General features: G+C 39.2%; 1 protein-coding gene across 50 annotated transcripts in view; it reads right to left on the minus strand.

Annotated features, from left to right (window-relative positions):
* Positions 1-16,615, minus strand: part of LOC102400543 (ABI family member 3 binding protein) — a 295,359-nt gene that overhangs the window by 177,068 nt on the left and 101,676 nt on the right. For all 50 annotated transcript variants that reach the window (XM_044941166.2, XM_044941140.2, XM_044941123.2 and 47 more), the window contains exons 3-4: positions 4,673-4,741; positions 1,448-1,580 (exon numbers count right to left, since the gene is read on the minus strand). In XM_044941166.2, the coding sequence (XP_044797101.2) occupies positions 1,448-1,580; positions 4,673-4,741 (202 nt within the window). The remainder of the gene's footprint in view (positions 1-1,447; positions 1,581-4,672; positions 4,742-16,615) is intronic.

The raw sequence follows: 16,615 nt of genomic DNA on the forward strand, positions 1-16,615 counted from the left end.
TCTAAGATAAATTAAAAGGTATGTCTATAATAATCTTATACAAAAATGTTTATAAAATTTATCTTCAAAATAACCAAAAACAAGACACAATTCAGGTGTCTACCAGCAAGAAAAATGGATCAAAAAATTCTGAAATACTCACATAATGGAGTAATACTCAGAAATAAAAAAGGAATGAACTATTGTTACTTACAATGTCATGAATGAATCTCAAAAAACATGCTGATAGACACAAAAAGAGAACATACTTATGATTTTGTTTACATGGAATTTTAGAGCAGACCAACTCTCTAGCACATTCTAGGGTGATGAAAGAAAAATTTTTAATGGATTGTACAGTACATGGTTACACACTTTTTCTGTAACTGATTAAACTGTACACATAAGATCTGTGCATTTTACTGGGTTTAAATTATATTTTAATAATTAAGTCTTTTATTTTAAAGAAGGGATGAAACAAATTTTAAAAATCTTAAAGTCACTTTGAGTATTTAAAATAAAATACCTTTTAAAATAAATGTTCCTTTTGGTTGAAGCTTGAAAATTTTGACTGTCAGATGCAAAGTTTTGAATTTTGAAGCTACTGCAGTGAATATTTATGACAAGCAAATATCACCTTATACCCAATTTAGAATCATGGTTCAGCATTTAGTACAGTGTCCGATACGTAGACAATGCCAACTGTATGTGTTGGATGGATAAATGGCAGTGATTTAAAAATAAACTTAGATTTTTCTTACTTTGTTCTACCAAAGAAGATGGTGGCTTCATTTCCAAGGGTGCTCTTCCCTGACGTACATTTCTCCATGTGTCCCTTTCCCCAATTTTCTAAGCCGGTGATCCCTAAACTTAGGTGGGGACCAGAATCTACTGGAGGGCTTGTTAAAACACAAATTACTTGGCCCCACCCTTGAAGCTTCTGATTCAGTAAGTCTGGAGATCTGAGAATTTCCATTTTTGATAAGTTCCCAAATGATGCTGGTGATGCGGCTGCTTGGTTTAGGGACCAAAGCGAGAGAACTAGTGTTTTTAGCACTTCATCAATTGGCAGACCAAAGAGCCATCTTTTTCAAACCAAGGATCAAATGCTGCAACTTTTAATGGTCTCTCCTAATTGCTTTCAACCTTATCCTCTGAGTTTTTATTAGACTTATCACTGATAACCCCACTTGCTATTTGGCTTATCTTTCCTTCTGTTTTTTTCTTTGGAAAGAAAAAAGTATGTGCATGTGTTTTCCATTCAGGTAGATGGTAATTCCTGAAGGGTAGGGGCTCTGATGAGTGTCTTCATTCTCCTCAAACTGAGAACAGACTCTCCAGCAAATAGCTGATCTGCAGACACTGATGCCCTGATATTTACACATCCTTCTAAAGCGTGTGCAGACACTGTTGAGAGCAAGTGTCAATTTTCAGATGAAAAATAAAATTTTCCATAATGGTGGATTACCTGTCATTGGGACACTGACTTGGCAATGTCCAATCATGGTGGGGATTGATGAGGAAGCCCCAGGACAGGAAGACTGAGCTTGGTGACAGAGTGCCAACCACCAGCTGGAGAGGTTTGCGAGCTCGTTTTTTACCTACAAAGGGAACAGACAGGTTAATTCTTGTAACATTTAGCATATTTTCATGATTTGGGTAAAATATACAAAGATAATTTAGCAAGATGATGAAGAATGTGAAAGCACTAAGTTCCTTTTCTTTTTATACAGTGCACAAATATTAATAATGCTTTGCCCATGAATTTAAGCAAGAATCAAATGAAATACCCTTTTGAGATTTACATGTATGTATCTATGCATACAAACTATATCCATTCCTAGTTTTTATTTTCTTGTGGGTCAAGGATGAACATGGAGGTCTTGGCTGTTACCAGTGAAATAAACAAAAACACGCACATACACATATAGGTACATATACACTTACTTTTCTTTTACAGACAAGATAAAATGCATGCTTATTTTTTCCCTAAAACTGTGAATTAGTTTCACACTTAGAAACATCTTAGAAAACTTACCATCTAGGTTGAAGGCTATATATATATATACACATATATACATATATATATATATATTGGTTTTTTTAACTATTTGGAAGTGTAAAATCTCTTGTCAGAGCATTTCAGTGACCTCTTTTTTTTTTTTTTTTCTTTTTTTACAGTAAGTATTGAAACAGAAAAGGTACACACATTCTTTATATTGCTGGAAGACTAGGAGTAACATAGGAAGCAGTTATTCCAACAAGACTAATTGGATTTGGGCAATGCCAAGTGTGATTCTGATAAACCACTCTAGATTGTTTTCAAGTATATGGGAGGGGCAGCTATTTGCTTTTTCAAAAATATTTGAAACTTTAGGAACGGGAGGACAGTGAAAAGGAGGAGTGCCTATTACTTCTGTTGGGTTTGAGTTGTATTAATTGTTATTCTGGCAGAAAAGCCCTCTGAGACCATAATATACATAATCTAGAGGTGGTAAGTTACTTCATTGTGACATAGATGAATTTTTTAAAGATATCTTAAATAATTTTCAAGGATGGTTATTATTTAGTTGGTTACAAACATGCAGTTATACTTCTCTATAAATTTTTCCAGTTTACCTGTAATAGTACCTTATCTGACTATGATTCAAAGGGTTCAGGTCTGGTCCCCAAAGAGGCCAGGTTAGAATCTGAGATAATGTGATTCTGATAAGTTGTTTTTTCTATCCCTGAGTTGATTTTCACTCATGTAATATAATTGTCTCATTTTATAGATGAAAAATAAGGTCTGGAGTAATTTCAAGGTTGTCCAAGGTCACAAAGAGAGCATGCTTAAGACTCAAATCCAGGTCTCCTGAATTGTAATTGTTTCTAGTTTTCTTTTTATTACATCACTAGTTTAGCTCACAATGTATGAAAGTAATGCCATTTAGAAAAACTACATTTTTCTTTCCTCAAGGAATCTAAAGTTTATATGACTAAGTTCACTGTTTGGATCTTCAATTTTAATTATTTAATAATTTTTAAATTATGTGGCAGATACAAATATAAAATGAATGGAAGCTAATCCATTACTCATTACATCACTCTTCAATGCAGATTACAAAAAAAAAAAAAATTATATCCATTGCCTGAAAGGAAAGGTGGGGTTTCTGATCAGGATGAAACTATTTCCTGAGCTGGTCATCACATAGTGAAAAATAATCTAAGGCCAATGTCACAGAAGCCCACAAAAGAAATGAAGTTATAAACTGCTATTAAGGTATAATCACTCTCTTGATTTTTCTTACTTATTTTTGCATATTTGTTTTATAACCATACTAAGAAAAAGTTCAGTGACTATGAAACCAGAATCCCATAGAAACATACTCATGCTTCCTGACTTTATTGTTAAATATTTTGAAATAGAGTCTTCAAATACTGGAGTACTTTTCTTTGCAAGTGTATGGAAAGCTTCTTGGACAATGATCACTAGTAAGTTTTAAGTACTGATTGAAATTTCCCTTGTGCTTTGGGATATTGTAAGAGGTCAAGTAAAAGGATCAGTAGTTCTCAAAATAATTAACCATTTATTGCTTCTCTTAAAAAAAAAAAAAAAAAAGAGGAAACCAACAGAAGCCTCGAGGGGAGAGGATTGCAGCAACCAGTTTTTGGTGACCAGGCATGGTTGATACATTGAGGAAACAGAATACATAGCTGCCAAGGGCCCATTTGCTCAATATCTGTATATTCCCCCAACGCTTCTTATCCCTTTGAGAAAGATCCTTCTTTCTGTGTGGCATCCAGTGTACCATAAAAGGCAAATATGATTTGGGAATAATTATTTTTAGAACAGTTCACATTAGAACATGAAAAAGAAAAGCACCATGATCAACTCTACTTACAGACTAGGAAGATGTGACATAAGATATTAAAAGCATATTCACAGCTTTATTAGTCCTTCATAATAGCAAGGGCTTGCTTGTTTGATCTGAGAAGAAATGTTAGCAGTGAAATTGGGACAATGTCTTCCTTAGTCACATAGAAACATTTCTACTTTTTTATACACATGGTACCTAGTTGCCTGTTTTACATCTCCCTAGCCCTGGGAAGATGGGTGTCACACTGATGTTTTATGAAAGAAGTCTTGTTTTCTGTGTCTGACTAAATACAAGTGGTTTGGAGGCATAAATAAAATCCAAGTCCCAACTCATTTAACACACATGTAAATGAGTTATGCTTTTGAAATGTCAAGTTTCCTTCAGCAAAGTTTAGATCTCACATTTTGCCCTAAAAGTCTGAAAGACACAAGAGCAGGCTTTAGTTCACACATTGCAACATAGAAGGAGTCAACAGGAGCTAAACTCTAAACATGCACTTACTCTGGGCCAGGCCAGTCCTATGTAGCTGTGAACTCATCTCATCCTCACCCAGACCCTACCATGCAGCAGAACAGAGGCATAGAGAGGTTCAATAATTTGCCTCAACCCTCTGCTGTTTGTATGCAGTGGGGCAGATAAGACCCAAGGAGCCTCTCCCAACCAGGCTATGCTACTTCCCAAGCAGGGTTATCTGTTTTCAGGGGACTGCTGGGCATCATACATCTTCTAATCTACCTTCCGGAGGTATCCCCAAGACATGTGGTCTCCATGGGTAGAAAGAGATGAAAAGGCATGGTTTAAAGTTAACAATAATAATGAATCAACAAAAATACCTGAGCATGACTTCTTTTGACTGGGGGGAGGAGCGGGCCGAACGACGATCAGATATTTAGGCTCAGCATCTGGAAATGGTAAGGTTATTTATCAGTAAGATTCTTTGTGAACAAGCAGCCTTCATGACAGCACACCCATTCCTGACTCAGTGTTCCCCAGCCTTAGTCACTGTAACCACAGAACCAGCGGGTGAGAGGGCTCAGGCATTCGGAAAGTTCATATTTCTTGTGATAGTTCAGGCCATTAAGTTTTTAAAGTGAAAATTAAATCCAGATTTTCAAAACCTCATGGACAGGAATGGGGGAGAAGTCTTAAAAGAATCATGCTAAGGACATAGATTTCATGCCACATTTTCGATAGTCCTTTTCTCTGCAAAGATTTTTTTTTTAAATCAGATCATGTCTCATCTGTAATCCTACTTCTCTTAGAGGATCAGAATGGTGCTTCAAAATCAGAGAAGGAAAATCATACTTGCACAGGACACACGAGTCTCAACTGTTGACTGATTTGAAACTGCTCATTTCCTGGGTATCCGAATATTCTCCATAATATCCTACCTATTTTTTTTATCCTGTTTGCATAATTTTTCAACCTGTTATCACAGCCAATCATTTTCATGAAAAATTTTAAGACAAAGTCACAATTTAAGTTGGTATAATTTCCACATAAATATACTGATGGAAAATAGAGAATCTCTTTAAAATATTTAGGTTTTGTTGCAGGAAATTTGTGGGCTGGTATCTTGATAATTTTAGGTTACACAGGTGTATTTGTTGAAACTTACTGAACAGTAACAAAAGGGTCCTACCAGATAGTACGGGGAAATATATTCAATATCCTATGATAAACCATATGGAAAAGAATATGAAAAAGAATATATATGTATAACTGAGTCATTTTGCTGTATAGCAGAAATTAAACACAACATTGTAAACCAACTACATTTGAACAATTTTTTTTTTAACACTGAAAAATGTGGACAGTAAAAAAATAAAAAAAATTGGGTTTGAAGTAAAATGATATTTAGACAATAAATAAGTGCTAACTCAATCAAGGGCTGAAAATTTCTCAAATAATTTTTTAAATTAACGTTTCCAGATGAATGGTTGGTTTATACAGTGCATACATAAGCCAAATACACTTCGGGCATTAAAAAAATAGCATTTTATGAGCAGCTCTATCGGATTAATTGATTGATTGATGGGTATTATCTACAATAGTGCTTCAGTAACTTTGGGTCCTGGAACTCATTCTACACTGAACTTCATCTGGATGCTATTGTCAATCACAGTTCACTCCTACTTGCTCAGACAGAGTTCACGTCTTGGTTTGTCTTCATTCAAACATCTCCTCTCCATGTGTTTGGAACAGAGGCCTTCTCTGCCCAAGGCTTTATGGGGCTGACCTCATTTTCAGCCAGAGACAACCTGGCATTCAATCACATTCAATAACTCAGGCCTTTGTCTTTTTCCTGGAGTCTCACATGGCTCTATTTGCTATAACCTGCTGCAATAATTACCACCGCAAATAGGTTAACCAGATAACCTCTTGAACTGACCTCAGGGCTTTGCTCATTGATCACATTGGTGCCTAAAGACTGCAACACAGATAAATGAGCATTCACAGATAAAGCAGGGTTTCAGAGCCTCATGTGTTTGAAAGCATATCTTGCTTAGTGGAACTTATATAAAGAAAGTTCAACCTAAGTCAAGGTTTCTAGTAGGAATATAATAACCATTTCCTGATTTTTATTTGTGACATACAGAAATATAAGTGGTCTTCCCAGGCCCACTGCCAAATGGGAACCGCCATTGCCAAAAGAATCCACCTGCCAATACAGGAGACATACGAGACGTGGGTTTGATCCCTGAGTCGGGAAGATCGCCTGGAGGAGGGCATGGCAACCTACTCCAGTATTCTTGCCTGGAGAATCCCATGAACAGAGGAGCCTGGTAGGCTATGGTCCCTAGAGCACAATATGAGTATTAAGAAACTACTGAGTGTTGAGTACTTTCTATGTGCTGTTATATTCATAGTTTAATTACTCCTCATGGCAATGCTACCAGAACAAGTACCATTCTCACCTCAGTTTGTAGATGAGGTCACTGGGGCTGGATCAGCCTCATGGGCAACACGTACAGTCACATAGGGAACCAAGCTCAGAAGGGTCCCTTGCTTGGTTTAATATCCTGCTTTCATGGTCTTGAAATTCTTAATACTTTTATCTTTGAATTCATCTTTTGTAAGTCGTCCAATGGGATAATAGAGCATGAGCAGAGAAGACAAACAATGATGCCTGTCTGCACTTCTTTCTATCCACACAGAGCACTCTAGGTGACCATTAGCATTCCACAGGGCCCATGACATGTGGGAGTCCATTGAGAGTCAAAGGCCAAATAAGGTAAGCGTATTACATCTACGACTCAGTAAGGGACTGTGGAAGGGACACTCGCAGCCTTGTGAGGTTACACTGTCCATTTGACCCAGAACTTGCTTCAAATGCAGAAAGAAGGGAACGACATTTTAAGAAACAAAAATGACCAAGGAATCCTATCATGTGCTTACTTATTCATGTTCCTTCCCTGTATGAACCAGCCACTGATAATGAAAGTTAGAAGAGAGAGGGAAAGGGAAAGCTGGAGAAACCTCTGCTTCCTCTTCTTCTCAGTTCTCCTTCACTCAGCAGTAAGTGGAAGGCAGAGAGTATTAGTAAAATGTGCATGTATCAAAAGTTGAGCTCTGTGCATTTCCACTAGTGTGGCAAGAATAAAGTACACATGCATATAGGAATTACAAGATACATACTGTGTCACTTCAGTGATTCTGCTCAGGAGTTAAAGGTTCTCACATGCGTGAAGTGCTAGGTCACTTCAGCCATGGCTGACTCTTTGCGACCCCATGGACTGTAGCCTGCCAGGCTCCTCTGTCCATGGGATTCTCCAGGCAAGAATATTAGAGTGGGTTGCCATGCCCTCCTCCAGGGGACCTTCCTGACCGAGGGATTGAACTTGTGTCTCTTATGACTTTTGCATTGGCAGACAAGTTCCTTACCACTAACACCACCTGGGAAGCCTAAAGGCTCTTACATCTGCCTTTAAAACTAGCTTTGCATTATATAAAGAAAGGCTAATAATTTAAACTCTTAATTTTTCTTGACTTAAATGACCTGAAGAAGCAAATAAAATAGCATCATAACAAGTAGAGAGAGAAACTGTAGAAGGAAGGAAAAAAACTTTATATTTTAGTACTTTTAATGATTTTTTTTTCTGATTTTTGAACCATGGACCCTGTGTTTTTATTTTGTACTTGGCCCTGCAAATTATGTAGTTCTCTTAATCTTGTCCACAAAATGTCCTTTTAATAAGTCGCTGAAATCACTTCTAGGAAAAAAAAGCTAAATCCCATTTTTCTTAAATTGTTCTCAATGTGACAGAGTCTGTTAGAGTTAGCCTTTAATTTCCTTCCTTGATACATGTTAGTTCAACTATGCCTCAGTCGTTTTAAAAGAGACCTGAAATACTAGAAAAACAACATGTAGAGAAGCCATATGGTTACATGAGCAATTTAAAAGTAATTTTGGTTATGATCACAGTCATTCTGCATAAAGCATAGGCTGTCACAGCCAGTTACAAATTAGAACAGATGTTGGGACTTGGGTGCATAGGCTGGCTCTCGCTGCTCATAAGAAACTTCCAAATCCATGTATTTCAGCAGTCTTTGCAATCAGTTGGGAACACAGACATGGAAAAACAGAACAACTGGAAAACAAGATTTCTGTTTCTGTTCCTCACTATGAAGTTCTTTATGGATATGCAGCAGTCTGGAAATACATACACTGTACCCTGATCAGAAATTTTGGCAACACATGCCCCAAATCAACTACTTCCTTATTTAGAGAATACACATTATTAAGAAATTTTAATTTGTATAGAATGCAGTTAACTTGACAAACTTTCCATTCCTGATGATTTTTAAGTCTATACCATGCTGCAAACTAATTAAATCTAATTTGCTTCATATTTTGAATGCCTTGTGGTAGAGGATAAGGACAGCTTCCTGCTTAAGGAAATCTATTATTGAAATCTTTTATAAAGTCCTAGATTTTTTGGTAATGCAAATACCCCTTCCATAATCACTCTACTTAAAACATCCTAATTCTCACATTTTTATTTAGGGACATCTGCACCGCAAGCCCACTCCAGTGTTCTTGCCTGGAGAATCCCAGGGACGGGGGAGCCTGGTGGGCTGCCATCTATGGGGTCGTACAGAGTCGGACACGACTGAAGCAGCTTAGCAGCAGCAGCAGCAGCACTGCAAGCCACACTGCTTTAGAATGCTGTTGTAGTGAGTTTTTCCCTGCCACGCAAGTTTCCACAAAAGAAACAAAATAAACCAGGATGATCCTAAAGGAAGTCAGGTAATGGACCTGAACAAAATAGTATATTTGCCCCTGCCTCTTTTTTGGTAAACAATTCAGTTTCATGACAAACTAAATTTTTGAGCATAACAGCATGGACTCTGGAGCCTGCAATCAAATCCAATCCTGCTCAGCTAGTTGCTAGCACAAGGAAAAATACTTAACATCAGTGTATCCAGTTCATCATGTACAAAATGGGAAAAGTCATAGTACCTGGGCTCATAGAGTTTTTAGTTATGTTTATGCACATAAAGTCCTAATTTAATGTTAGCTATTATGATGATGGTGGGCTTTCCAGGTGGCTCAGTGGCAAAGAATCTGCCTGCCAATGCAGGAGACACAGGTTCGACCCCTGGTCTGGGACGATCCCCTGGAGAAGGAAATGGCAACCATTCCAGCATTCTTGCCTGGAAAATTCCATGGTCAGAGAAGCCTGGCGTGCTATAGTCCATGGGGTCACAAAAGAGTCAGACACGACTTAGCGACTAAACAAAAACAAATCATGATGATGATTTCTTAAAAGGTGAATTTTGTGTCCAAAGAGTTCTGAGAACATATTTTAAAAGCAAGAATTTCAAAACTAAGTTTTTAAAACAAGGAAAAGTTTTAAAATGCAAAAATTTCACAAAAAATAAAACTACACACTATCCTGGCAAAGATTCTCTTGCTCGACTAAACTCTAATCAGACTCTTGTGAGCTCTTGCTCCGCTAGGCTCTGACTTTTGGGCTTCTGTGTTCACTTCTACATTGTCCAATTTGAGCAGGAATCCTGAGATAGTTTAGCCAGAATGCCCCATCTACCATGGTTGATCACACTTGGTATCCAAATTCCTCATCCTCCACCATCTTATAGATGATATCTGGTCACCCTGGCCTGCCTTCATCAAGAACCCTGGGAGGTCAGTTGAGCCACAATCCTTCCTGACTGCTTATGCTTCCTTTTAGTAACTTTCCGTCTACTTCCTCCCACTCTGCTTAGTAGCTAGAATGTGTACGCGCCGTTACTTCAGTTGTGTCTGACCCTTTGTGATCTCATAGACTGTAGCCCGCCAGGTTCCTTCTGTCCATGGGATTTTTCGGGCAGTAATACTGGAGAGAATTGCCATGGCCTCCTCCAGGGGATCTTCCTGACCCAGGGATAGAATCTAGGTCTCTTTACATCTCCTGCATTGGCAGGCAGGTTCCTTATCACTAGTCCCACCCGGGAAGCTCTGCAGCTAGAATTCCTATGCTGCCCTTGTTATATTTGGAGTTGAGCCCAACCTCTGTCCCTCACTACAAGACCCCACTGTGGGGGTCCCTACACCTATCATGAGAGCCCCCTCCCCTGTCAATAAAGTCTTCCTTAACATCTTGAACAAGTGTCACTGAATAGTTTTTCCTTAACAATACTTGCTCACAAATATCAATGCAAAAAAATCCTATAAAATATGTTGACAAGCAGAAGCTGGCAGCATATAATACAATCATACGTTATAGCCAAGTGTAGTTTATTCCAGGAATGTAATGTAAAGAGAAAAAAAGCATCGATTTCCACAAGTGCAGAAAAGACATTTGACAAAATTTTACATCAATTCTTGATTAATATGGATTCAATGGAATACCTCTTCAATATGATAAATTATAATAAAATATCTGAACCACATTTTTTAAATACACAGGACCCTAAACATACATTTCTGTTGATTAACTCTCCTGAGCCTTATCAGAACATTCAACCCTCATTATTGTCCCTTTTATTACTAAATATTTTTAAGTATTACACCATGATTTTATTTTTATAACCTGCTTCAGTATTTTTACTGAGTACCTGAGACATGGATTAGGTAAACAAACAAAGAATGATGTAACCAACTATATTTCATGTTCTTTTACTCCAGTGACGTAGGAATATACAAAACGAGTCAGTGGATTAGAAGAATTACTGGCATAGTTACACCTAAAACCAACAAGAATTGTGAGTTAGAACAAACTTGCTCATGAAGACCCCAGACACAAACGTCTATGTCCATGTCTCGCTTCAAGATGTCTTTAGCGAATGTGCTTGTCCTCATCAATCTTATTTTCATTTGTTCTTGAGAGGATCACAAAGCAACTATTTACAACTTAGCATGAGTGAATTCATATTAACACAGTACCCCCACTCATGACCTGTTCTAATTACATAAAAGACACGTGTATGTCCTCTACTAAATATACACAGGGCATCGACAACCAATGGGGGGAATCTTTCGGCCCAGTGCCCTTACTAACTCCTTTCCTCTGTCCCTGAAATCATAAGGTACAGAGAGCCACCTTCTCTCTGAGCTAGTGGCAGCTGGCTGGCAAGCATCCTGTGAGAATCCTGATCCATGGAGGGCAAGCAGGCTTTACTCTGGCAGGAGAGGCCCAGGACCATGCTGCTGTCACTAATATGCTTTAAAGATCTGGGTCCCTTGGGAACCACTCAGGGAAGGTAGACATCATCTCAGGCATTCTTCTAGGCCCAGAGAGAAGTTTCAAGATCAAAATGAATTTCCAAGTAACTCTGAGGCCGTTAGAGACAGTCCATAAACACCTTTGGTCAGTAACTAAATTTTTGATTAGCAATAAAAGAGAGGCAGATTGTTTCTAATGTGATTTGGAGGTATAAAAAGAATACCAAGGCTTAATCCTCATTTCATCCCCAGAGATGGGGAGAGACAACTTCTTCTGCATCCCCAGTGGAAGCTGAAATCTTCTCTTGCTCCCCTGAGAGAGATGGAGTCTTAGGAATACTTCTGCCTGGAGAATGAGACCCCTGAGCTGCTGCCCTGGAAACCCACCAAGGAGTATCCGAGGCACTGATCCAGAGGCCTCTTCACAGATGGGTCTCCTCTGAGCAGCTGTGCCCCACCATGTGGGGGTTTTGGCCAGCAGACTTTTGACATGCCAGTGGGAGAGCAGCCCCAGCAGGGCTTACTACAGGCGAGGTGGCCATGAATGGAATGAAGCCACATGGCATGTGGGTGATGGATGGGCCACCAGTGGGACTGTACCAGCTCCTTGGGATTCTGAAACCTGTGGGAGCAGCAATAGAGTCCTGAGGAAAATATATTCCATTTCTTTCTAATCTAGCAAGTGGGAGTTGACTGGTTTAAATTTGACTTGGAGACGGTGTCTGAACCCCAAATGGCAATTTGACCATATTCAATATACAACAGTTTTTGCAGGCATATTAAAAGTTCAGAATACCAGAACTTCCTTCGTTCTAAGACATAATCCTCTCCTTCACTCCTCTACTTTTAAAATCTCTCAAATGCATTTTACAGTCAGTGGCATGGGACACTGACCAGGGACAGTTGGGTCCTTGCTGTCACTGCCTGACACCTTCCAGGAAAGTCAAGAAAGTGACAGCTTCCAAAAAGGCAGAAGAGGGTCAGTAATTCTTAAGGAAAGTAAGGGTACAGTGTTTACAAAACACAATCTTATCACTATTGACGCTGGCATGGAGTCCTGTAGTGGAAAAACAAAGCTACAGATAACTCTGAGTTGAAGGGTGAGGCAGAAGAGTTGGACTCCCAAGGTGAAGAATATTTAGCAGGAATTTAACTTTTCTCTTGCTTATTTTCCTTTTAATTTTTTTAATAATAGATCTTTCTCCCCCAAGACCCAGTCTAAACATGAGAAAAAACATTAGATGAAACTAAATTGAAAGATATTCTACAAAACACCTAACCACAACTCCTCCAAACCATTAAGGTCATCAAAACCAAGGAAAGCCTGGGAGACTGAGCCTATGGGAGACTTGACTAGACGTAGTGTGATATCCTGCATGGGACCTTGGAACGGAGCAAGGTCTTTGGTTAAAACAAAGGAGATCAGATCATGTGCGGACTTAAACGCTAATAATGTATCAATATTGGTTGATTAGTTGTGACAAATGCACCATGCTAATACAATATGTGAAGAATAGGAGAAATTGGATGTCAAGTAAACAGAAATTCTATTACATTTATAACTTTTCTTTAATTTAAAGCTATTCTAACAAAGAATTTATTAAAAAAACAAAATCATCTCTTTTTACAAAAAGTAAACCTTTATGTATCCTGGTAAAAGGAAGCTCCTTCATAAGCCTCAAGGGATGCAAAAGCAGTGTCATTAATCAGCAGCTTCATTCTTTATTCGGAGAAGGCAATGGCACTCCATTCCAGTACTCTTGCCTGGAAAATCCCATGGATGGAGGAGCCTGGTAGACTGCAGTCCATTTATATAAAACAGTGCTATCATTTATGGTTAGAAGTAATTGAGAATTTGATGAAACAAAGTAACTATTTTATAAGAAATCAATGTGGCACATCCTGAGACTCCTAATAAGAATAACTTCATCCACAAAACCTGGAGAAAAAAAAAATCTACAGTGATGGAACTCTCCATAAAGAAATATCAGTTTTTCTCTACATCTGCAAGTGTCTACATGCCACACTTAGCTGTAATCTGACCTGGGTGGGTACAATCCAAATTTAAGTATTCCCTTTAGCTTTTAACATTTGGCAGACAGCTCCCATGCCTTCTTTCATCAACACTGAGTAATGTCTACTTGAAAAATGCCCTTGAAAAGCCTCCCTGTGTTTTAAGTTCAGGCAGAGAGTTCCACTCAAGCACTACTAGTCAGATCTGAAACAAAGTAATCCGTAAGTGTGCTCATGCTGGGAGGAAGCAAACTGAGCTTCAAGGGGGGCCCTGGCACTGTGGTTCTGTCTCTGCTACAGACACTGTTCCCTCACCTATTGGTCCTTGAAGGGGGGCTGGAAGAGGGCAGTCTCATTGAAAAAGGGGTGTAGTTTGGTGAGGGGGTAGAGGGTAGAAAGATAGTAAAATGCTACTTGTCTACTCAGTCCTTGTAAGGTCACTATCAACAGTTGTAAAATTCAGTTCTGTTACTAACCTTGCTTCTATCCCCACCCATCCTCACATTCCTGGGACAAAATAACAATAGCAAATTGATACCACACTAGCCCACTGCTTTCAGCAATGGGGTACAAAAGATTTGCATGTGAGCCAAAGTCCATATCCATCCTGAAGCCTGGATACTAGAAAAGGAGAAGCTCAAATATCACTGATGTAACAGATGTATCCTTCCAAAGAGTAATGTGAAGGAAGCTGGCCACAAAACACACTCGTGATTATTAAGTAACCCTAAAATAATGAGCGACTTAACTTTCACTTTTCACTTTCATGCATTGGAGAAGGAAATGGCAACCCACTCCAGTGTTCTTGCCTGGAGAATCTCAGGGACGGCAGAGCCTGGTGGGCTGCTGTCTATGGGGTCGCACAGAGTCGGACACGACTGAAGCGACTTAGCTAAGCAGCAACAGCAGCAGCAGCAGCAACAAGCTATAGCAGTGGCCATTAATAGCCTTGACCAACTCAGGAATATCACTGATGCTCTTTCAGGAAGTTCAGTGTCCCTTCTGGAAAAACACTAATGGGACATTTTTTTCTGGAACATTGGGGAAATTCTGCAGGAGACAAAAGAGACTCAGATTTGATCCCAGGGTCGGGAAGATCCCCTGGAGAAGGAAATGGCAACCCACTGCAGTATTCTCCCGTGGAGAATCCCATGGACAGAAGAGCCTGGTGGGCTACATTCCACGGGGTCGCAAATACTCGGACATGACTGAAGCAACTTAACACAGTGTCTTCTTGGGCACACACTAAGTCACAGCTTCGCAAAGCCTCATGGAAACCAGAAATCCACATAGAAGACAGTACTTATAAGTAGTGTCCATACTGCTTTAAATCTACTATGCTTACTGAGATTATGAACACAGAAGTTTAGCTATTTGTAATAAGTCACTAAGTAGATTACTGGCACCTTGCCCTTGTGTGTGTTAGCTGCTCAGTTGTGTTCGACTCTTTGGGACCCCATGGACTGTAGCCCACCAGGCTCCTGTGTCCATGGGATTTCCCAGGCAAGAATACTAGAGTGGGTTGCCATTCATTTCTCCAGGGGATCTTCTCAACCCAGGAATTGAACCTGCGTCTCCTGCATTGCAGGCAGATGCTTTACTATCTGAGTCACCAGAGAAGCCCATAAAAATGAACATCTATAGAAATATGAATCATCACAGATACAAGTTGTCCATCTTTTAGAGCATTTCTAAGCCTCTGTTAAGAGTCAGACATGACAGCGACTAAACCACCGCTGCTACAAAGCCTCTGTGAGAAGATATGGGCTGAGGATCACCTGGGATCTGCCTCAAGACTCAGTTTATACTTTGTTCATTTCTGTACCTGGAAACATAGCAATTGCACAGCAAATATTTTCCAAGCAAATGAATGAATCTATTTCTCTATCCCTTTATTGCCTGGGGCTAGAGTAAAGATGGAAGTTTCTGCTTTTGGGGAAGAAAGGAAAAGCAATTATAAGTCTGGGGAATAGCTATCAGCAAAAGCAAATTATCTTTTGAAAAGCTGGTAACCTCCCAATTGCTGAATTTGTCTTTGATGAATCTATCCGTAGAACTGACTTTTTCCTTTGAAGTTCTTTGCTATATAAAGCATATGGCTTTGTGGGTAATAATAATCCTTATCTTTCTTTCACCTGAAAAATAATCTAAGCCAAAATTTAAAGCAAATTCTACTGATTACTGTTCAGTCATTATTCCTGTTAAATGTTGGGAATCAGTTGGAAAATGAACCAGTACCCATTTTGACAAAACATTCTGTTATGCCTTGTATTCTGCAAAACAAACTGCCTGCTCCGAGGCAGTTTTGGCTCCTTTTGGCCCTGAAGAGACAGTCCAAGTGCCTTGGCACCCAAGCAAGGGGCACAATGGTGATGGTTAAATGATCCATAAAAGGCTCAGCCACTCTGGACCACAGAGCAACTACCAAGGCAAAACGACTAGGAACATCCACCACTGGTGGGATTCTATAATATTCGGTCAAAGACCATAGAAGGGAGCTGACAGCTCATGTTGACATGTACATTACAAGAGGAATTGTTCAGAAATGATAGCAGCAGTAAGCAGCAGCCCCTCATCTCTGTGCTGCAGAGTGAAGCCTCTAAATAAGAGAGGAGATCAGCTTTGATGGGAAGAGAGGATGTGGAGAAGGAGTAGGGGGAAGGAAGAGGTTTGAGGGAGAAAGAGAGCTTTTCCTAAACACTGAAATGTGGACCCCAAAGGCTCCACCACGCTCCTTCGCTCTTCAGTTTTTTGCCTGGATGTAAAGATGTACCCTTTTTGCAAACATTTCAAAGACACACTTCAACATGGAAGACATTCCTGGAAACTTTTTCTGCCAGTTTTTCTGTGAGTTTGGGGAGGCAAAGCTATTGAAAATACACACTTTGCCCAGAGTTGACTATATACTTTATGGCCCCATTCAATGCAAAATCAAAAGGTAGGACTCCCTGTTAAAGACATTAAACACACCAAAATATAAAACATTAAACACACTGAAATATAAAACATTTCCTTTCTTTCATATACTCTGCCTCGACCGTTTATGGTATTTATTGGTTATTTAATGTTGCTCTGCAAAGGAGTGCAGACCCTC

Source organism: Bubalus bubalis, chromosome 1, assembly GCF_019923935.1.
Source record: "Bubalus bubalis isolate 160015118507 breed Murrah chromosome 1, NDDB_SH_1, whole genome shotgun sequence".
NCBI classification, from domain to species: domain Eukaryota; kingdom Metazoa; phylum Chordata; class Mammalia; order Artiodactyla; family Bovidae; genus Bubalus; species Bubalus bubalis.